Source organism: Nycticebus coucang, chromosome 7 (genome assembly GCF_027406575.1).
Source record: "Nycticebus coucang isolate mNycCou1 chromosome 7, mNycCou1.pri, whole genome shotgun sequence".
Taxonomy (NCBI): domain Eukaryota; kingdom Metazoa; phylum Chordata; class Mammalia; order Primates; family Lorisidae; genus Nycticebus; species Nycticebus coucang.
In genome coordinates, this window is record NC_069786.1 from 65,837,967 (window position 1) to 65,861,886 (window position 23,920).

Genomic DNA, 23,920 nt, shown 5'->3' on the forward strand with positions numbered 1-23,920 from the left:
AAGCTGTCGCCCTGGGTAGAGTGCCATAGCATCACAGCTCACAGCAACCTCCAACTCCTGGGCTCAAGCAAGTCTCCTGTCTCCGCCTCCCAAGTAGCTGGGACCACAGGCACCCACCACAACCCCTGGGTATTTTTTGGTTGCAGCCGTCGTTTGGTGGGCCCGGGCTGGATTCGAACCCACCAGCTCAGGTGTATGTGGCTGGCACCTTAGCCGCTTGAGCCACAAAACGTCTTAAACTGTATTTAGGAATCCCATTGTTAAGTAATGATACTCGTACTGTACTACCATTTAACTATTTGGGGGTGGGGGGGGTTATTTTTTTTTTTTTGAGACAGAATCTCAAGCTATTGCCCTGGGTAGAGTACTATGGTGTCATAGCTCACAGCAACTGCAAACTCTTGGGCTCAAGCGATTCTCTTGCCTCCGCCTCCCAAGTAGTTGGAACTACAGGCCCCTGGTTATTTTGTTATTGTTGTTGCAGTTGTTTTAGCTGGCCTGGGCTGGGTTTGAACCCGCCACCCTCTGTGTATGTGGTCCGCACCCTACCCACGGAGCTACGGGCACTGCCCCATTTAACTATTTTTTGACAAAGCAGGTAAACATGAATTTCTGCTAAAATGAAATATATCCAGTAGATTATTATTTTTTTTATTTTATTTTGTTGCTTATTTTTTATTTCTTTACTTTTTTTTTTGTTGAGACAGGGTCCCACCCTATGCCCCTGAGCAGAGTGCAGTGGGCGTGGTAGCTCACCACAACCTCAGACTCGGGCTGCGGGCACCCCGCTGCCTCAGCCTCCGGAAGCCGCTGGGGTTACAGGCGCTCGCCGCGGCGCCCAGCTGGGTTTTTCCATTTTTTTCACGAGTCGGGGTCTCACTGTCACTCAGGCAAGTCTCGAACTCCTGAGCTCAAGCGATTCTCCCTCCTCAGCCTCCCACAGTGCTGGGATTACAGGCGTGAGCCACCGCGCCCTGCTATCCAGTAGATTATTATTTAACTATAAAAAGAAATGTACTAATACTTGGTAAAACATGGGTGAACCTTCAAAATATGCTAAGTAAAACAACCCAGGCAAAAAGAGATTACAGTATGATTCTGTTTATATACAATATCTAGTACAGACAAATCCACACAAGCAAGATCAGTGGATTCGGGGAGGGGAAATGAAGAGCTTCCATCTGGAACACCAGAAAGTTCTGGTGACACAATGCTATGAATGTTCTTAATGCCATTGAATGTTCATTTAAATACATTACACTGTGTACATATTTTACTATAATTTAAAAAAAGGAATCAGGACCTGGCACAGTGGCTCAGGCCTGTAATCCTAACACTGGGAGGCTAAGGTGGGAGGATCCCTTGAGCTTAGGAGTTCAAGACCAGCCTGAGCAAGAGTAGGACCCTGTCTCTACTAAAACTGGAAAAGTTAGGTGGTGTGGTGGGCGCCTGTAGTCCCACCTACTTGGGAGGCTGAGGCAGGTGGATAGCTTGAACGCAGGAGTTTGAGATTTCCCTGAGCTTGGCTGATGGCACAACATTCTAGCCCAAGCAACAGAATGAGACTGTCTTGGGAGCGAGGGGATCTGAACTAACTGTCCTATATATGCCCAGTGGAAATACTGTGAAGAATCAAATCAGACATAATTGTACTAAGATGAAGAATAGCTTTATTAACAAATTTTATATAATCCATTTACATTTGTAGTTGGTCTTTGCTACAACTTAGTCTTCTCATAAAAATAAACTTTTCTACCATGTAAAACCTAGTCTTCCCTTAGACTTTTGAAAATTATTATATTTTGATCCTTTAGAGTTATAAAAAGGGAGCTGGACTCCTGTAGTATCAGTTGCCTGATAGCTGGGTCTTAATCCACCTCGGTTTACCAAAACTGGTCCATGGCCACCTCCAGGTCCTTCCTGTACAGCCTTTACAAGAGGATAAATAAATTTATTTGTTTCGGACTCAAGATCAATTACTTCTCTGGCATAATTTTGAAATTCTTTCTCCTTTTCAGCCGCAAGAGCTTCAGTAAGTCTGTAGTAATCTAATTCTGCTTGCTTTGCTTCTTTTGCATTAAACTTATTCTTGGCCTATTTGAGAAAGGGAGGAAATGCAATTTAGTATTGGTTAAGAACATTAACTTTTTAAATATACGTAGTATTTGGCTTGGCGCCCGTAACACAGTGGTTACAGCACTGGCCCTGTACACCGAGGCTGGTGGATTTGAACCAGCCCAGGCCAGCTAAGCAACAATGACAACTGCAACAGAAAAATAGCCAGGCGTTGTGGCAGGCGCCTGTAGTCCCAGCTGCTCGGGAGGCTGAGAGAAGAGAATTGCTTAAATAAGCCCAAGAGTTTGAAGTTGCTGTGAAGTGTGACACCACAGCACTCTACGGAGGGCGACATAGACTCTGTCTCAAATAAATAAATGTATTAGAAGATACAGGTATAATTTTCTGAACTAACAAATTCTGATCTGACAACCATATACTGTCATTTATTTAATTCCAGTGCTTCTCAGAATAGTATGCTCAAAAGTAGTGGCTCAATGAAACTATTAACAGCTTTATGTGATACACTCTCAAAGAAACAATAGATCAAAATAGTGAAAAGCATGAAATTTACATAAAAGGTAACTGAGTTTGAATTGAATATAGCTTCAACCATTTATAAGATGTGAATTTTGGGACATGATTGCAAGAGGGACTTTACCTAACAATTGCAATCAGTGTAACCTGGCTTATTGTACCCTCAATGAATCCCCAACAATAAAAAAAAAAAAAAGATGTGAATTTTGGGCTTGGTGCCCATACCACAGTGGTTAGGGCCCCAGCCACATACACCTAGGCTGGTGGGTTCAAACCCTGCCCGGGTCAGCTAAACAAACAATAACAACTGCAACAAAAAATAGCCAGGTGTTGTGGCGGGCACCTGTAGTCCCAGATACTTGGGAGGCTGAGGCAAGAGAATCACTTAAGCCCAAGAGTTGGAGGTTGCTGTGAACTGTGACACCATAGCACTCTACCGAGGGCAACATAGACTGTCTCAAAGAGGAAAAAAAGAAAAGTAGAGTTAAGTACTCAAGGCAATTTGCCAAAGCCAATTTATCAATACTTAATAAAATTTTTGTTTTCAATGGTTTATATTAATTTACTATGGATGAGGTGATTTCTATGGCTTTTCTGTGAAGTTCTAAGTGGCACCTTTTCATTTTGTTGTCTCTGGCATTTTAAGAAATATCAAGTTTGTCAAAAACGTAAGTAATTTTTTCTACTTAGGAATATATTAATAGTTTGATATTGATTAAAATATTTTTCAAATACGAACTTCAGTATAAAACAGTGGCTCAAACCTGATATCTACCATAAAATGAAACTTTTGAGGGAATACAGCAACCATATGAATATGAAATATCAAAAAAAAAATTTTTTTTTTTTTTACATGGTCTTACTCTGTTGCTCCAGGCAGGAATGCCATGGTGTCAGCAATCTCAAACTCCTGGACTCAAGTGATCCTCTTGCCTCAATCTCTGGAGTAACTGGGACTATAGACACCTGCCACGACACCCAGCTAGTTTTTCTTTTTTTTTTTTGAGACAGCCTTAAGCTGTTGCCCTGGGTAGAGTGCCATGGCATCACAGCTCACAGCAACCTCCAATTCCTGGGCTCAAATGATTCTCTGGCCTCCACCTCCCAAGTAGCTGGGACTACAGGCGCCTGCTACATGCCCTGGATTCGAACCCGCCAGCTAAGGTTTATGTGGCTGTCACCTTAGCCACTTGAGCCACAGATGCCGAGCCAAGTTTCTCTATTATTTATTTATTTATTTTGAGACAAAGTCTCAGTGTGTCGCCCTCAGTAGAATTCCGTGGTGTCAGGCGGCACCTGTGGCTCAGTCGGTAAGGCGCGGCCCCATATACCGAGGGTGGCGGGTTCAAACGCGGCCCAGGCTGAACTGCAACTAAAAAATAGCCGGGCATTGTGGCGGGCGCCTGTAGTCCCAGCTACTGGGGAGGCTGAGGCAAGAGAATCGCTTAAGCCCAGGAGTTGGAGGTTGCTGTGAGCTGTATGATGCCATGGCACTCTACCGAGTGCCATAAAGTGAGACTCTGTCTCTACAAAAAAAAAAAAAAGAATTCCATGGTGTCACAGCTCACGGCAACCTCCAACTCTTGGGCTTAAGTGATTCTCTTGCCTCAGCCTCACAAGTAGTTGGAACTACAGGTGCCCACCACCACACACGGCTATTTTGTGTGTGTGTGTGCAGTTGTTTAGCTGGCCCAGGCCATGTTCGAACCTGCCACCCCTTGGTATATGTGGCTGGCACTATTACCACTGTGCTACAGGCGCCGAGCCTCTATTTTTTTTTTTTGAGTAGAGATGGGGTGTTGCTTTTGCTCAGGCTGGTCTTGACCCTCTGAGCTCAACGGATCCTCCGGCTCAGCCTCTATGAGTATTATGAGGATTGTAGATGTAAGCCACTACCCCTGGCCAAATACCAAATTTATTATTACTTAACTGGGCATATTGGCTCATGCTTATAATTGCAGCACCTCAGGAGGCTGAGGCAGAAGTATCACTTGAGGGCATGAGTTCATCCCCATGTCTACAAAAAATTAAAATATTAGGTAATGGTGGTGCATTCCAGTAGTCCCAGGTACTAGGATGGCTCAGGTGGGAGGATCACTTGAGCCCAGGATTTGGAACCTGCAGTGAGCTAAGACTGCACCATTGTACTATATAGCCTGGATGACAGAAGAAGATCTTGTCCCTTAAAACAAATTTTTTTTTTTATCACTGTGTGTTACAATTTAAAATTAAGACTTACATGCTATTTGCGGAATTGATGATAAAATGTTGTTTTAAAATGACATCAAATAAGATTGGAAAAGAAGTTTTTTTTGTTTTTTTTTGTAGAGACAGAGTCTCACTTTATGGCCCTCGGTAGAGTGCCGTGGCATCACACAGCTCACAGCAACCTCCAACTCCTGGGCTTAAGCGATTCTCTTTGCCTCAGCCTCCCGAGTAGCTGGGACTACAGGCACCCGCCACAATGCCCGGCTATTTTTTGGTTGCAGTTTGGCGGGGCCGGGTTTGAACCCGCCACCCTCGGTATATGGGGCCAGCGCCTTACCGACTGAGCCACAGGCGCCGCCTGGAAAAGAAGTTTTTTAAAAATGCTAAAATCTGTCCCATCAAAGGTAAAATGCTAAACGTGGCCTCTTAACAAAGAACAACTGGGCCAGGTGCAGTGGCTCACACCTGTAATCCTAGAACTCTGGGAGGCCGAGGCAGGTGGATTTCTTGAGCTCATGAGTTCAAAACCAGCCGGAGCAAAAGCAAGACCCCTGTCTCTACTAAAAATAGAAAAACCAAGGCAAGAGGATCAGTTGAGCCCAAGAGTTGGAGGTTGCTGTGAGCTATGACACCAGAGCACTTTACCTAGGGTGACAGCTTGAAACTCTGTGTCAAAAAACCCCCCATAAAACAAGGAACAATTGGAATATGTTAGTATTAGAGAAATACTGAGGCGACCCAGAGAATTGTCTGAAGCACAGGCAGGAAGTGAGAGTGGAAGAAAAGAATTATTATATGGCTTGGTGCCCATAGCACAGTGGTTACAGCACCCAGCCACATACACCAAGGCTGGTGGGTTCAAACCTGACCCGGGCTAGCTAAAGCAACAATGACAACTGCAACAACAACAACAAAATAGCCAGGTGTTGTGACGGGCGCCTGTAGTCCCAGCTACTTGGGAGGCTGAGGTAAGAGAATCGCTTAAGCCCAAGGTTGCTGTGAGCTGTGATATCACAGCGCTCTACCAAGGGCAACGTAACAAAACTGTCTAAAAAAAAAAAAAAGAATTATTATTATAATGGAATGTTCATATGACTGTACCTCAAATTTGATAGGCATTAGCATACATACAAATTTATTTTAAAAATTAGGTTCAAAATCTAAAACTGCTAACACATGGGGCTATAGCAACATGTACCTTTGGTAGATACTAGAAAGCTAATTATTTTGTAAACTGGCAAAGCAAAAAAAAAAAAAAAAACAAGTATCTGTGTTTCTTGTTCTTTAAAAGGGAAATCTCAGGGGTGGTGCCTGTGGCTCAGTGGATAGGGCACCAGTCCCATACACCAAGGGTGGAGGGTTCAAACCCAGCCCCGGCCAAACTGCAACAAAAAAATAGCCAGGCATTGTGGCAGGCACCTGTAGTCCCACCTACTCGGGAGGCTGAGGCAAGAGAATTGCCTAAGCCTAGGAGTTGGAAGTTACTGTGAGCTGTGATGCTACAGCACTCTACTGAGAGTGATAAAGTGAGACTCTGTCTCTAAAAAAATAAATAAATAAATAAGCGTATCTCAGGAAAACCAAATAGTTGATCGTGAAAACTTCTTTGAAGGCTTCAGCATATAAATCACAGAGATTCCAAATAGATCTCATCCTGATTCCTGATTTAAATGACAAAACTTTTAAAAATATTCATGAATGCTTGCCTCAGCAGCACATACACTAAAATTAGAGTGATACAAAGAAGATTATGGCTCCTGTGCAAGGATAACACACACATTTGTGAAGTGTTCCATATTTTTTTTTTTTTTTGCAGTTTTTGGCCAGGGCTGGGTTTGAACCCGCCACCTCCGGCATATGGGGCCAGCACCCTACTCCCTTGAGCCACAGGCACCGCCTGTGTTCCATATTTTTAAGTAGTAGATCAACAACTACAGGTGCACACAAGAGAGAAAAAACAATTCAAGAAGGGGGAGGCCAAAGGAGAAATGGGGGTTTGGCAAGTTTTCAACTAATGGGTACAGTGTGCACGTATATGACATGTTTCCTGGGTGAAGGACTCAGCTGCAAAGGGGGCTTCACCTTAAAAACACAGTGTAACCTAATCATATGTAACATCATATTAATCTGAAATCTAAAAAAAATTCAAATATTCATGGGCTGGGTGCAGTGGCTTATGCCTATGATCCTAGCACTCTGGAAAGCTAAGGCAGGTGGGAGACCCCATCTCTACTAAAAATAGGAAAATACTAGCCAGGCTTTGCGGCAGGTGCCTGTAGTTCCAGCTACTTGGGAGGCTGAGCTAGGACACCATAGCACTCTACCCAGGGCACAAAGTGAGACTCTCAAAAAAAGAAAAACAAGGAAAAAGAAAAAAAAGGAAGAAAAATTAAAATACTCATGAGACAACTTAGGGGAAACTTAATCACTGAATATTACTTGTTTTTGATATGATAGTGGAATTATGGCTATGTTAGTTTCTAGAGAGTCCCTGTCTTTTAGAAAGAAATATTGAAATACATAAACATGGGTAAAATGATACAATATTGGGCAGCACCTGTGGCTCAGTGGGTAGAGTGCTGGCCCCATATACCAAGGGTGGCAGGTTCAAACCTGGCCCCAGCCAAACTGCAACAAAAAAATAGCCGGGCATTGTGGCAGGCACCTGTAGTCCCAGCTACTCGGATGCTGAAGCAAGAGAATTGCCTAAGCCCTGGAGTTGGAAGTTGCTGTGAGCTGTGACGCCATGGCACTCTACTGAGGGCCATAAAGTGAGACTCTGCCTCAAAAAAAAAAAAAAAAAAAAAAGAAAATCAAATAATGAAACAAACAAAAAAAAATGATACAATATCTGGGATTGGCTTTACTATAACATGGGGGAATCCTACTTTTGGTAATGGTAACATGAGGAGTTTGGCCCTCCCCTACACACAAAGTTTATTATTAACAGTTATTAAAATCAACTATTTCAGAATATTAGTGACTATGTACTCACAACTACTTGCCAAAGTGTTTTCACAAAGGAAAAAAAAATCAGGTAAAAAAATCAGGCGTGGTGGCTCACGCCTGTAGTCCCAGCACTGTGGGAGGCCGTGGTGGGTGGATTGCCTGAGCTCAGAGGTTTGAGACCAGTATAAGCAGCAGTGAGCCAGAGTAAGACCCTGTCTCTACTAACATCAAAAACAGCCAGACGTTGTGGTGGGCGTCTATAATCCCAGCTACTGGGGAGGCAATGGGACAGAGCATCGCCAGAGGAAGCATTGAAAAAAGAAGAAAGAAAATGAACAACAACAAAAAAAAGGGCGGCACCTGTGGCTCAGTGAGCAGGGCGCCAGCCCCATATGCTGAGGGTGGCGGGTTCAAACCCAGCCCCGGCCAAACTGCAACCAAATAATAGCCGGGCGTTGTGGCGGGCGCCTGTAGTCCCAGCTACTCGGGAGGCTGAGGCAGGAGAATCGCCTAAGCCCAGGAGTTGGAGGTTGCTGTGAGCTGTGTGATGCCATGGCACTCTACCGAGGGCAATAAAGTGAAACTCTGTCTCTACAAAAAAAAAAGAGTACTTCAAACAAAGAAGAATGATGAACAAGCAAACTGAAATTAAAAATAAAATTAAAATTAAAAAAATTAAAAAATAAAAAACCTCCATGGTTGTGGCATTCCTATTGAGGGTACTGCTATCCTTCCAGCTGATAAGGTAAAATCCTGCAAATTATTGAGGAATAATGGAAGATTCCATTTGGGTTGGATGGGAAAAACTGGAAACTTCAAGGTGAGAGTATAAAAGTGAAGCAGTCAAAGGAGGGCTGAAATAAACTCTGCAGACACCCCCGACTAATTGCTAAATTACATCTTCACACAAGAGGCCCTAGGAAGGCTGGCAAAAATTTAAAAAGCCTGGGAGAAATTATAAACTTGCTGTTCTTTAAGTACTTTCCTCAAGACATACACAATTAAAAGAGCATCACTAGGCTTGGCGCCTGTGGCTCAAGCAGCTAAGGCGCCAGCCACATACACATGAGCTAGTGGGTTCAAATCCAGCCCAGGCCCGACAAATGACAATGACAGCTGCAACCAAAAAATAGCTGGTCACTGTGGCGGGTGCCTTGAGTCCCAGCTACTTGGGGGGGTGGAGGCAGGAGAATCGCTTGAGCCCAGGAGTTGGAGGTTGCTGTGAGCTGTGATGCCACAGCACTCTACCCAGGGTGACAGCTTGAGGCTCTGTCTAAAAAAAAAAAAAAGAGCATCACTAGCTTAAGATGTCTGAACATCTGCCTACATTACTGGTTGACTGATAACTTTCCACTATAGTAAACAACTCTAGAGAATTAGGCTTTAAAAAAAAAAAAACTGAGGGCTGCGCCTGTGGCTCAGTCGGTAGAGCGCTGGCCCCATATACCAAGGGTGGCGGGTTCAAGCCCGGCCCCGGCCAAACTGCAACCAAAAAATAGCTAGGTGTTGTGGCGGGCGCCTGTAGTCCCAGCTACTCGGGAGGCTGAGGCAAGAGAATCGCTTAAGCCCAGGAGTTGGAGGTTGCTGTGAGCTGTGTGAGGCCACGGCACTCTACCGAGGGCCATAAAGTGAGACTCTGTCTCTACAAAAAAAAAAAAAAAAAAAACTGAGCAGACATCAGAGACTTCATATTGTGGTAAAGACAGATTTCATAAGTTTGAGTCCAAGAAAAGTAATTATATACTATTACAGAAAATAAAAATTCTCATAAGAAAACTGGAATTGGTAGGGCGGCGCCTGTGGCTCAGTGAGTAGGGTGCCGGCCCCATATGCCGAGGGTGGAGGGTTCAAACCTCAGCCCCGGCCAAACTGCAACAAAAAAATAGCCGGGCATTGTGGCAGGCGCCTGTAGTCCCAGCTGCTTGGGAGGCTGAGGCAAGAGAATCGCGTAAATCCAAGAGTTAGAGGTTGCTGTGAGCCGTGTGACGCCACGGCACTCTACCCGAGGGCAGTACAGTGAGACTCTGTCTCTACAAAAAAAAAAAAAAAAGAAAACTGGAATTGGGACAACATACTCTTTACAATTTCAGGTTTTCAACCAAAAAATACCAGACTATCAAGGAAAAGGGATGTGTTATCTCATTCAAAAGGGAAAAATTCAACAGAAAGTCCATGTGGAATCAGATACTGATTTAGCAATCAGATTTCTTTTTTTTGTAGAGACAGAGTCTTACTTATGGCCCTCGGTAGAGTGCCGTCGCCTCACACGGCTCACAGCAACCTCCAACTCCTGGGCTTAAGCGATTCTCTTGCCTCAGCCTCCTGAGTAGCTGGGACTACAGGTGCCCGCCACAACGCCCAGCTATAGCAATCAGATTTCAAAGCAGCTATTTGGAATATTTCCAATGAATAAAGGAAAATATGCTCAGTACAAGTAAAAAGAAAATCTAAGTAGAGAAATAGAAACTATAAAAACGGACTAAACAAAATTGCAGAGTTTAAAAGTTCAATAAATGAAATTAAAAATTCATTAGCATTCAACATCAGAATCAGTGAATTTGAAGGCAGATCAATAAAAGTGTTCCATCTGAAGAATGAAGAGAAAAAGAATGGGAAAACATGAACAGAACCTTAGAGATCTGTGGTACAATATCAAATGTCTCTATGTATGTGTAAATTGGGTCCTTGAAGGAAAGGTAAGAAGACAGGAAAAATATTTGAAGAAATAATGGCCAAAATCTTCCCACATTTGATGATATCAACTTACAAACCCGAAAGCACCAAAAATCCCATGTAGGATAATCACAAATAAAATACATCATGCTTGATTTTCTGAAAGCCAAAAATAAAGAGAAAATCTTGAAACCAGCAAGAAAAGAAAGGAAACAATGATATAGTTACCACCTGATTTCTCATCATAAAAGGTCTGGAAAAAATGACATCCAATAATTTTACATCTAATAAAAAGGCAAAATAAACATATTTCCTGGGTGGCGCCCATGGCTCAGTGGGCAGGGTGCTGGGCACATACACCGAGGCTGGTGGGTTAGAACCCAGCCCGGGCCAGCTCAACCAACAATGACAACTGCAACAACAACAACAAAAAAAAATAGATGGGCATTGTGGCGGGTGCCTGTAGTCCCAGCTACTTGGGAGGCTGAGGCAAGAAGATGAATTGAACCCAGCAGTTTGAGATTGCTGCAAGCTAGGCTGATGCCACAGCATTCTAACCTGTAAGACCCTATCTCAAAAAAAAAAACTAAAAGTAAAAATAAAAAATAAAAATTAACTCAAAATTAATCAAAAATGTAACCTTAAGAGCTAAACCTATAAAACTTTATAAAATATAGAGGAAAACTTAAAGAGGTTAGGTTAGGAAATGATGTTATTAATATGACACCAAAAGCATAGTCAACAACAAAAAAAATAGACAAATTGGACTTCATAAAAATTTAAAATTTAAAAGATACTATCAACGGAGTAAAAAGGTAACTCATGGCTTGGGAAAAAACATCTGAAAATCATGTCTGAGAAGAGATTAATATCCAGAACGTAAAGAACTCCTAAAACCTGACAACTACAACAACAAATCAATTTAAAAATGGGCAAAGACTGGAGTAGACATTTCTCCAAAGAAAATACACTAAAGGCACAAGAAAAGATGGTCCACATCACTAATCATTAGGGAAAAATGCAAATGCAAATGAAAACCACAAGGAGATACCACTTGAAAACAATTGTGATGGCTATTTAAAAAAAAGAGAAAAAAAGTCCTGTAGGATGGCTCACACCTATAATCCTAGCACTCTGGGGGGCCAAGGTGGGTGGATTGCCTGACTTTATCAGTTCAAGACCAGCCTGAGCCAGAATAAGACCTTGTCTCTAAAAATAGCTGAGGTGTTGTGGCAGGCACCTGTAGTCCCAGCTACTTGGGAGGCTAAGGCAAGAGTATCGCTTAAGCCCAAGAGTTTGAGGTTGCTGTGAGCTGTGATGCCACAGCACTCTACCAAGGGTGACAAAATAAAACTATGTCTAAAAAAATAAAAAGATGTCCTTAGTGTGTGTCACACTTTATGGGGGCAAGACATGATTGCAAGAGGGACTTTGCCTAACAATTGCAATCAGTGTAACTGGCTTATTGTACCCTCAATGAATCCCCAACAATAAAAAAAAATAAATAAATAAAAAATAAAAAGATGTGTTTAGAGAAATCCTTCCTGGTAGGAATGTAAAATGGTATAGCTACTAAGGCATTTCCCCAAAATATTAAACACAAAATTAACATATGATCTAGAAATTCTACTCTGGCTATAAGAAAAAGAATTGAATTGAAAAGAGGGGCTCAAATTGTTTTCCCCCAAGATGGAGTCTTACTGGTCACCCAGAAGAGAGGGCTAGAGTACAATGATGTCACAGTTCACTGCAACCCCAAACTCCTGGGCTCAAGCAATTCTGCCTCAGCCTCCTGAGTAGCTGGGACTATAGGCACACATCACCACACCCAGCTAATTTTTCAGTTTTTTGTAGAGAAGGGGTCTCACTCTTGCTCAGGCTGGTCTCCAACTTCTGGCCTCAAGAAATCCTCCCACCTTGGCCTCCCAAAGTGCTAAGATTTGGTGTGAGCCACCACACCAAGCCTCAAACTGATACAGTATTTATATACTAATGTTCATAGAAGCATTACTCACAATAGCCAAAAGATAGAAAAAACCCAAATGTCCATCAATGGATGTATGGATGAAGAAAATGTGGTATTACCTGTAGTGGAATATTACTAGGCTTTGCAAAGGAATGAAAACGATATCTACCATAACACAGATAAATGATGACAACATTATGCTATGTGAAATAAGCCAGACAGAAAAGGACAAATATTGAGTGATTCTATATACCAAGAATAATCAAATGCATAAAGATAAAAAGCATAACAATGTTTGCCAGAGCTAGAGGAAAGAGAGAATGGGGAGTTACTGTTTAATGTGTACAGAGTTTTAGTATAGGATAATGAAAAAATTCTAAAGAATATACTGATGATGATGATTGTACTTAATGCCTCCAAAATATACACTTCAAAATGCTTAAAATAGGCCAGGCATCCTAGCTCATACCTATAATTCTAATACTTTGGTAGGCCAAGGCAGAAGGATCACTTGAGGTGATCAAGCCCAAGAGTTTGAGGTTGCTATAAGCCACAGTGATGCCACAGCACTCTACCCAGGACAACAGAATGAGACTCTCTGAAAAAAAAAAAAAAAAAATAGAAAATTAGCTATGTGTGGTGGCATACTCCTAACGTTCCAGTTACTCAGGAAGCTTAGGCAGGAGAATCACTTGAGCCCAGCAGTTTGAGGTTGCTGTAAACTATGATGACACCACTGCACAGTAGCCTGGGTGATACAGCAAGACTTGTCTTTAAAAACAACAACAAAAAAAAAACCTCAAAATAAACAAAATACTTAAAATGGCAAATTTTGTTACTATGTATGTATATTTTACCACAATTTAAAAAGGTAAAAAAACTCAACGATAAGAAAATAATATAGGATCAGCGCCTTTAGCTCAGCGGCTAGGGCGCCAGCCACATACCTGGAACTGGCAGGTTCAAATCCAGCTCGGGCCTGCCAGACAATGACAACTGCAACCAAAAAAAAAAAAAATAGCCAGGCATTGTGGCAGGTGCCTGTAGTCCCAGTTACTTGGGAGGCTGAGGCAAGAGAATTGCTTAAACCCAAGAGTTTGAGGTTGCTGTGAGCTGTGACACCACACATTCTATCCAGGGTGACAGCTTGAGACTCTGCCTCAAAAAAAAAAAGAAAGAAAGAAAGAAAATAATACAATTAAATAATTGGCAACAGATTTAAATAGACCCCACACACAAAAAAGGTATTCAAATGGCTATCAAGGACATGAAAAGATGTTTACTTTGATCAGTAGGGAAATACAAAATAAAGTCATAAAATATCACTACCCTAGAACAGTTAAAATTTTTTTTTCTTTTTTTTGAGACACAGTCTCACTTTGTCACCCTTGGTAGAGTGCCCTGGCATCACAGCTCAAAGCAACTTTCAGCTTTTGGGCTTCAGCGATTCTCTTGCCTCAGCTTCCTGAGTAGCTGTGACTAACAGGCACCCGCCACAATGCCCGCCTATTTTTTTGGTTGCAGTTTGGCTAGGGACAGGTTCGAACCCACCACCCTTGGTATATGGGGCCAGCACCTTACTCACTGAGCCATGAGTGTCGCCCAAGAACAGTTAAAATTAAACGATGACAATATCAAGTGTTGGTGAGGAAGTGAAACAAGTTGTACTCCCATATATTGCTGGTATGAATGGAAAGTGATACAGCCCTATGGAAACAGGTAACAGGTTTTAGTCACAAATGACTAGATCTCAGATCTTCTATACATCTCTCTTTTTTTTTTTTTTGAGACAGAGTTTCACTATGTCACCCTCAGTAGAGTGCCGTAGCATCACAGTCACAGCTCACAGCAACCTCAAACTCTTGGGCTTAAGCAATTCTCTTGCCTCAGCCTCCCAAGTAGTTGGGACTACAGGCACCCTCCACAATGCCCAGCCATTTTTGTTGTTGTTGCAGTTTTCATTGTTGTTTTAGCAGGCCCTGGCCAGCCTCAGTGCATGTGGCCAGCACTGTAACCATTGTGCTACGGGTGCCGAGCCAGTACCTACTCTATACATATTTTTAAATCTATGGTAATCTCATTCACCTCAAATATGAAACCTATGAGATCTCAGTCACATGCATTTCTATTTTCTTTAGCATTTACTAAATATACATAATAGACACTAAGGAAAGATAAACATTTGTGTAAAAGATAAAACTAGTATGGGAACTTCAATGTAGATAAAATCAGAAAGCAAACTCACCTTTTTGATATATTTTATCAGCCATAAAGACCACCTGTTCTTACCTGATAAAAGAAACAACTTGAGATATAGAAAACTTACATATTTATTGCTAAAATAAGTATAAACCTTCAGGAACAATTACCATTTGCTGAATATGGGAATCTTGAACTTCAAGGCGTTCTTTATCTGCTTTGTGTTTTTTCTCCTTTTCATGTTCCCAGAAAACCTGATCTGCCTTCAAAACAGCCAGCAATTGTTCTTTAGCCTCTATTTTTCTTTGTCTTTCTTCTTCCTCTTTATTTTTCATCTAGATGTTTAAAAGCAAAGGAAACAAATTAAAACCAGTTTTAGCAACCAGTGCTGTCTGAAAAGGCACTAAGTTAGAAAGCTCCAAGCAGAGTCAACCAGGAGCAATGCAGGAGAGAAGCTGGGTTGAACCCCATGCGGCCAGTTGACTTTGGTTCTGTTCTATTTCCCAAGTATCAGGAAATACCCAAGTGATACAGGACCATCTCTATTGGTTTAAAAAAAAATAAAAGAACTTCAAAGCAACATCTTCTCAAGGTGGGAAAAATATTTGTAGGTAAAAAATTAATTGCTACAAAGCTTATAAACTATCCCATTTAAATGGTATGGCCATCAGTTATGTAAGAGATAAATTATGAAGGATTTAAAAATATAGGCCAGGCATAATGGCTTACAAATATAACCTTAGGACTTCGGGAGGCTAAGGCAGGAGGATCACTTGAGGCCAGAAGTTTGAAACCAGCAATCTCTACAAAAAATTTAAAAATTAGTCAGACAGGGTGATGCACACCTGAAGGCCCAGCTATTTGGGATTGCTTGACCTAGCAGTTTGAGGTTGCAGTTGAGTATAATGACACCACTTCATTCTAGCCTGGGCAGCAGATTGAGATCTGTCTGCAAAAAAAACCCCCAAAAAACAAAACAAAACCCCCCCAGAAACATAATTGGGTAGTTTTTACATGGCTTGTTTTTAAATACATACGTATTCAAATGAATGCCTTTCAGGTGGCTTTGAAATAGAAGAGATTATTACACTGCAGATGGGGTGCAGTGGCCCAGCTGCTGGGCAGCCTGAGGCAGATCACTTAAGCCCAGGAGTTTAAGGCTATAGTGAATTATGACTGCCCCAATGCACTCCAACATGGGCAAAAGAGTGAGACCCTACATCTAGGGAAAAACAAAAAGGCAAACATTGTCTGATTTCAAAAATATAAAAAGATAATTCAGGTGGTGCCTGTAGTTCAGTGGGTAGGGCGCTGGCTACATGCACCAGGCTTGTGGGTTTAAACCCAACCTGGGCCTGCTAAAACAAACAAACAAAAAAAAAAATAGCCAGGTATTGTGGCGGGCACCTGTAGTCCCAGCTACTTGGGAAGCTGAGGCAAGAGAATCGCTTGAGCCCAAAGAGTTTGAGGTTGCTGTGAGCTGTGACGCCACCGCACTCTAACAAGGGTGACAAAGTGAGACTCTGTCTCAAAAAAAAAAAAAAAAAGGCTCAGCGCCCATAGCACAGTGGTTATGGCACCAGCCACATACACAGAGGCTGGCGGGCTTGAACTCGGCCAGGCCAGCTAAACAACAATGACAACTGCAACCAGACAATAGCCGGGCATTGTGGTGGGCACCTGTAGTCCCAGTTACTTGGGAGGCTAAGGCAAGAGAATTGCTTGAGCCCAAAGAGTTTGAGATTGCTATGAGCTGTGATGCCACAGCACTCTACTGAGGGCAACAAAGTAAGACTCTGTCTCAATTTAAAAAAAAAAAAAAAGACAATTCATACATTGTTTTTCACATGTCTGCTAGTCTTGGTCAGAGAAGCAGCAGAAGGCCTGGAAACGGCAATATAAAGGTCTTTCAGTTTTTGTCATAATTAAATTGTTTACCACAATGGCTCTATGTTCAGCAATCGCTTTTAATTCTGCTTTGTTTTTTTCATATTTTTCTTTTTCTCTTTTTTCCCATTCAGCCTCAGCTTCTGCAATATCTCTAGCAATAATCAAATCTTCGTTGTCAAGTTTTTCTTTCATTAGTTTACTCAGGAAGTTATTTATTCTTTCTCTCCGGTCCTCCATTAGCCTAGAAGAAAATAACTGTACTTGTCAAAGCTTCATGAAAAGATCTGCAATGGAGCCAAAATAATTTAAATAGGGAGTCTATTTTACAGTCATTTAGAAAACTAAAAGGAGCCCTGTTGCCCCTTGTATACATTTATTAAGTGGAAATTATTTTTAAATTAAAGAAATATATTCCAAAAATCCAGAGAGTGATATACATACATACAATGTATGTAGATGCAGTCTTTGTGGGTGTATGTAGAAAGAGATGTTAAAATTCTCTACACTGAAAAATTTTTTAAAGACTTTACCAGACTACCCTGCTTACTTTAGCATTGGAGGCTTAGGCTATAAAAGGCCTTTCTTTAAACAAAACCAAAAAAAAAATTATCTATTGAGGAGAGGTAAGATGGCTTGCTCCTATAATCCTGGCACTTTGGGAAGTGGAGGCAGGAGGAGCAGGAGGCCAGGAGTTCAAAACCACCCTAAATAGCTAGGGATGGTGGCCAGGCCTGTAATCCTAGCACTCTGGGAGGCGCAGGCAGATGGATTGCTTGAGCTGAGGAGTTTGAGACCAGCCTGAGCAAAGGCAGACCCCTGTGTCTACTAAAAATAGAAGAACTAGCCAGTCATCTTGGCAGATGTCTGTAGTCCCAGCTACTTGGGAGGCTGAGGCAAGAGAAGTGCTCAAGCCCAAGAGTTTGAGGTTTGTGCTGTAAGTTATGACACCACAGTACTCTACCAAGGGAGACAGAGTGAGACCCTATCTCAAAAACAAAACAAAACAAAACCACCCTAAACAACATAGCAAGACACTATCTCTTAAAAAAAACACAAAAATAAAACCAAATAAAATAAATACAAAGAAATCTAACTAACCTGACCTAACAAGAAAAAGAGAAAAAAGAAAATACATGTACCTACTATGAGAAACACTATGAAAAGTTTTGAGCTAAACAAAAATTAAGAAATATAAAATCATTTTGATTACTGTATTTTATCAAAATAATGACCATGACATTCTATGCACTTTGCCATTCTTTTTTTTTTGTTTTTTTTTTGGAGACAGAGTCTCACTCTGTTGCCCGTAGCTTACAACAATCTCAAACTCTTAGGCTCAAAAGTTCCTTTTGCCTCAGTGGCCTGAGTAGCTGGGACTACAGGTGCCTGCCATTAACGCTCAGCTAATTTTTTTCTATTTTTAGTAGAGATGAGGTCTCACTCTGGCTCAGGCCGTCCTTGAACTCCTGAGCTCATGAGACCCACCCACCATGGCCTCCCATAGTGCTAGGATTACAGGTGTGAACCACTGTACCCAGCTCTATTTTTGCATTCTTAAATTATTTTTTAAAACATTCTTTCCACTCATTTTGTTCAAGTGCTGTAAGCTCACTTTCATAGGTGCGAACAGCTTCTTCGGGGCTAGAGAACATTCTTCCACACATGTGATTTTTTACTACAGGGAACAGGAAATAATCACATGGGACCAGGTCAGGACTGTAGGGCAGATAGGTCAAAGTTTAACCTGTGTGGATCCAGGAACTGAATGGTGATGTTGGCTGTGTGGGCACACATGTTGGCATGGTACAAGATGGTACCATGATGGGGGCACGGTCCTGTCCTTGGCTGCCATTCTTGAAGCTTCTAGAAAACTTTTGGTAGACATACTGTTGTGTACCACTGATAGTAACAGGCCTTTGTTCCTTCAGAGGAACAGTTGCAACATGACCACTTTGGGAGAAGAAAGTTGCCATAGTTTTCTTTCCAACACTTCAGGGCCTCTTCACTTTGGCTGACGGATTTTCATCAGGAAAACTCCACACTGTTGACTAACAATTATTCTCTGGATTGAACTGGCAAATCCATGTTTTATCACCAATAATGATGTCAGAGATGTGTCGAGACTTGCCTCTGTTGAATCTGACCAGCATTTCTTCACACCATTCAACATGGAGGTGCTTTTGCTCATCTGTCAAAGTGGGAGGCACCTATAGGGATCCAACTTTCCTGACTTGAAGATAATCATGCAGGATGTTGGATGCTGTCGGTGACTCAATCTGTAGTGCTGCTTCAATGTCCTTAAATATCACTTGATCATTTTTGTGAAACATTTTTTCCACAGCCATGATGTTTTCCTCAGTCACTGTGGAGGACACCCACACCTTTCCTTGTCTTTCAGTGAAGTTTGGCTTCTTCTAAATTCTTGAAACCACCAAAAAAATGATAAGAAGGAGTAAGGTCCCCAAAAGCCTATCGCAAATGCAAGGTTTTGTGATTTATTTAACCTACTTTTAAATCATAGAAACTCATTTTGTGGCAATGAATAGTGCTCCCTTTCTAGCTCCATAGCTGATGTCAACTGAGTGCCGTGAGGACAGAAAGAAATGAAAGCCCTCCCAGCAAAACCAATGAGCTTAGCAAGTTGAAACTTGCCCATGTGCATCAGAAAGGACACTGCTGTTGACTGTATTTCTGTGAAGTAAATAATGGACCATAACACAGTCTGTCTCAAAACTTTCATAATGACCGTCATAAAAGTTACCAAAATCCCAAATAAATCCATTCCTTCTAATATTCTGTCTGGTATTTCTTGATAGCATTTTGTTGACTTAATTTGTTCATGTTTCTCTCTCCCTTTATACTTTGAGGTGCCTAAGATCAGGGATTGCATGGGTCCTCTAGTCAAGCATTAAACATGTGTCCGGAACATCATAACAAAAAATACATTTTGCTAAAGAAATAAGTATATTTTTATTTATGAAATTGGACAAAAAAATACTTTGTGACAAATTCACTAATTTGTTGAGTGAATTTGCAAAGCAAATGTGAGAAATAATGGGAAAGTGTATACCCCAATAACATTACGATCTAACATGGAGAAAAACATTTATGCAAATAACTATACAAGGCAAAGGGTAATTCTTGTGAATACCATGAAAAAGCTAGACAGAGATATGGATGAAGAAGAAAAAAAGAAAGCTCTCACAGAAATCGTGACATTTCAGGTAGAATTTCAAAAAACAATATTTTAAACACATTCTTCAATTGCCCACTATGTACCTGACACTATTCCAAGTGCTGGGGACCTAAGGATGAGCAAAAACATTGAAAGTCAGGCACAAGTTGGGCAGAGTGGCTCACACCTGGGCTGAGGCAAGAGGATCATTTGAGGCAGGAGTTCAAGATCAACCTGGGCAATACCTCATCTCTGTAAATAAATTTTTTTTAGGCTCAGCGCCTGTAGCACAGTGGTTATGTGCTACATCCATTGAGGCTGGCAGGTTCGAACCAGGCCCAGGACAGCTGAACAACAATGACAACTGCAACAACAACAACAAAAATAGCCAGGTGCCTGTAGTCCCAGCTACTCAGGAGGCTGAGGCAAGACAATCACTTAAGCCCAAGAGCTAAAGGTTGCTGTGAGCTATGATGCCACAGCACTCTATGAAGGGTAACATAATGAGATTCTGTCTCAAAAAAAAAAAAAACAACAGGGGTGGCACCTGTGGCTCAAAGAAGTAGGGTGCTGGCCCCACATGCTGGAGGTGGCGGGTTCAAACCCGGCCCTAGCAAAAACTGCAAAAAAAAAAAAAGTATGTAAAAAAAAAACAACATTTTTTTTTTAATTAGCTGGGCATGGTGGAACACATCTGTAGTCCTAGATACTCAGGAGGCTGAGGCAGAAGGATTGCTTGAGCCCAGGAGTTCCAGGCATAGCATCACACTTGTGAATAGCCACTGTGTTTCTAAAATAATTTTTAAAATAATAAATAAAATAAATATCTATGTCTTCATGGAACTTTCATTATTGTTGTGGAAGAAGGACAGTAAATAAAACAAATGATTAAAATATAGAGAGCAGGGGTGGTGCCTGTGGCTCAGTGAGTAGGGCACTGGCCCCATATGCCGAGGGTAGTGGGTTCAAACCCAGCCCCGGCCAAACTGCAACAAAAAAATAGCCGGGTGTTGTGGCAGGCACCTGTAGTCCCTGCTGCTCGGGAGGCTTAGGCAAGAGAATGGGGTAAGCCCAAGAGTTGGAGGTTGCTGTGAGCCGTGTGACGTCATGGCACTCTACCCGAGGGCGGTACAGTGAGACTCTGTCTCTACAAAAATATATATATAGAGAGAGAGAGAGAGCAAAAAGGAAAAAGAAAGCAGTTAAAATCATAAGCAATTGGGAAGAGGTATAATTTTAAATAAGGTGGTCATGGAAAGTTTCAATGACAGTATTTAAGTAAAGATCTGAAAGAGTTTAGGGAGTAAGTTATGTGTTCTCTGGAGGTGAGCTCTCCCTAGAGAAAGTAGAGGAGAAGTCCAGTGTAGGCAAGAATAAAGAGAGGAGAAAACAGGAAGAGATGAGGCCTGAGAGATGATGATTGAATCAGCTGTAAAGTAAGGTAGGTATAAAGCCTTATGGGCCACTATACAACTCTAAGTGAGATGTGAAGCTATTGGCAGATTTTACAAGAAGCATGATCTAGACAGAAACATCTCATATTGCAATATGGCTGCCTACTCTTCTCTCCCCTCCCTATCCCAAACTACTCACTAAAGTAAGCAATGATCTCTCAATCTATTGCACCACTTGGTCTTTAAAATCTTATTTAATCCTTCTATTGACCTAACACTAATGACTGTTTCCCTCCTACTGGAACTCTTCTTTCTTGATGTTTCTATGGTTCTCCTCCAATATCTAGAAACCATTCTTTGGCCTTCACATTATCTTCTTTCTCAATGTGACCCTTAAATATGGAGTTCCCCAGAGACTATGCAACTTTCATTTCTTTTTTTTTTTGTAGAGACAGAGTCTCACTTTATGGCCCTCGGTAGAGTGCTGTGGACTCACACAGCTCACAGCAACCTCCAACTCCTGGGCTTAAGTGATTCTCTTGCCTCAGCCTCCCGAATAGCTGGGACTACAGGCGCCCTCCACAACACCCGGCTATTTTTTGGTTGCAGTTTGGCCAGGGCCAGGTTTGAACCTGCCACCCTCGGTATATGGGGCAGGCGCCTTACTGACTGAGCCACAGGCGCCGCCCTCAACCTTCATTTCTTACTTACTCACCTAGGTGGGTTCACCAGCATCCACGCTCCACCTACCACATATGGCTCACAAAGCCATCTCCCTCTCATAGAGCAGACCAGTATTTCCAACCATCTACCACATGATTTCTTAGATATTCCAGGGTACCTCAACTCACATGTCCCAATTGAAATCAAGTCACTAAACACTCTTCTCATACATACAATATACTAAGACTTCTCTTCCTAAAGACAACTCTCTTATCACAACTTCTGATTTGTAGGAAAATAATTTTCAAATAGTACTTCATTATTTATTTACTTTGGAGACAGGGTCTTGCTCTATCTGGAATGCAGGCTGGAATGCAGAAGTTTGATCATAGCTCAGTGCAGCTTCAAACTCCTGGGCTTAAGCCATTCTCCTGCCTCAGCCTCCTAAGTAGCTAGCTAGAACTAAAGGCAAAAACCACTGTGCTAAGCCTACAAATTATTTTAAAAGCCTACCTGTGTATTTCAGCTTCTTTTTCTTTCCTCATTAGTGTAAGACGCTTTTTTGCTTTGATAAATTTTCTAATCTTTTCATTTTCCTCCTCTTGCTGCTGTTGCTCTACAGCTTTGATGATATTTTTATCATGTATATGTTCCTTGAGGAAAAAATTATTATATTATCCTATCACAAAGGAAAATAAATCTTTAATACATCAATATCTAACAAGAACCTATTAAATTCTGACCAAGTCATTTCTCTACTGGAAATTTTTACCAAAGAGATGATCAGAAATACACACAAACATTTATACCATATACTTTCTCTCATAGTTATTTATAATAGCAAAAAAATTGGAAACAACTTCTAAATATTTAATAATAGAGAAATGGTTAAATAAATCATAGTCTCAATGACCTAGGATGATACAAATAATATAATCAATAAGTGGGAAGGTTTGGACAAGACCCTCAGATAAAAAAAAAAAAAGAAAAAATAAGTAAGTGGGAGGGGAGAAAGCAGAATACATGTATAAAATAATATATAATATTATATATGCCAATTTCACAAATCTATATAAGTACATGTCAATGTTAACAGTAGTTATCTCTAGTATAAGATAATGAATGACTTTTATACCTTCTCAATGATTTTCAGTATTACGTTTTTTTGTTGAAACAGAGTCTCACTTTGTCACCCTGGGTAGAAGGCTGTGGTATCCTATCTCACAGCACAAACCTCAAACTCTTCAGTTCAGGCAATCCTCTGGTCTGGACATCTATAGTAGCTGGGACTATATGCACCAGCCACAATGCCCAGCTAGTTTTTTCTATTTTTGGTGAAGATAGGGATCTCACTCATGCTCAGCCTGGTCTCAAATGCCTGGGTTCAAGCAATCCACCCACATTGGCCTGCCAGAGTGCTATGATTATAAGTGTGAGTCACTACCCAGGCCTCAAAGCCACTACACCAGGCCTTTTGTTTGTTTGTTTTTTTATTAGATCATAGCTATGTACATTAATGCAATTACGGGGTACAATGTGCTTGTTTTATGTACAATTTGAAATACTTTCATCAAACTGGTTAACATAGCCTTCACTGTATTTTCTTAGTTATTGTGTTAATATAATTATATTCTACCCTTAGTAGATTTAACATGTACCCTTGTAAAATGCACTGTAGGTGTGGTCCCACCAATTACCCTCCCTCTACCCATCCTCTCCTCCTCCCCTCCCCTCCCTCTCCTCTTTCCCTTTCATCTTGGGCTACAGTTGGGTTATAGCTTTCATATGGAATTGTGGGTGCTTATAAATTAGTTTCATAGTAGAGCTGAGTGCATTGGATAATTTGTCTTCCATTCTTGAGATACTTTGCTAAGAAGAATATGTTCCAGGTCCATCCATGTAAACATGAAAGAGGTAAAGTCTCCATCCCTTTTTAAGGCTGCATAATATTCCATAGTGTACATAACCCACAAGTTATTAATACATTCATGGGTCGATGGGCACTTGAGCTTCTTCCACGACTTAGCAATTATGAATTGGACTGCAATAAACATTCTGGCGCAAATATCTTTGTTATAAAGTGATTTTTGGTCCTCTGGATATATACACCTAATAGAAGAATTGAAGGATCGAATGGCAGGTCTATTTTTAGATTACTAAGTGATCTCCAAACATCTTTCCCAAAGAAACATAGTTTGCATTCCCACCAGC

The 23,920-nt window shown here is 41.3% G+C and overlaps 1 protein-coding gene and 1 non-coding gene across 3 annotated transcripts in view; one reads left to right on the forward strand and one right to left on the reverse strand.

Moving 5' to 3' along the window:
* Nucleotides 1–1,649: 1,649 nt before the first annotated feature.
* Nucleotides 1,650–23,920, reverse strand: part of CFAP210 (cilia and flagella associated protein 210) — a 51,589-nt gene continuing 29,318 nt past the window's right edge. Inside the window, exons 6-10 of one of the 2 annotated variants that reach the window (XM_053597865.1) lie at nt 22,223–22,362; nt 16,526–16,718; nt 14,758–14,922; nt 14,634–14,677; nt 1,974–2,094 (exon numbers count right to left, since the gene is read on the reverse strand). In XM_053597865.1, coding sequence (XP_053453840.1) covers nt 14,651–14,677; nt 14,758–14,922; nt 16,526–16,718; nt 22,223–22,362 — 525 coding nt within the window. In that variant the 3' untranslated portion in view covers nt 1,974–2,094; nt 14,634–14,650. Of the gene's footprint in view, nt 2,095–14,633; nt 14,678–14,757; nt 14,923–16,525; nt 16,719–22,222; nt 22,363–23,920 lie in introns of both variants that reach the window. The other variant, XM_053597864.1, reaches the window with a different exon arrangement.
* LOC128591005 (U6 spliceosomal RNA) lies at nt 6,499–6,602 on the forward strand. The gene has a single exon (XR_008381458.1). It is a non-coding gene; the product is annotated as a U6 spliceosomal RNA (small nuclear RNA).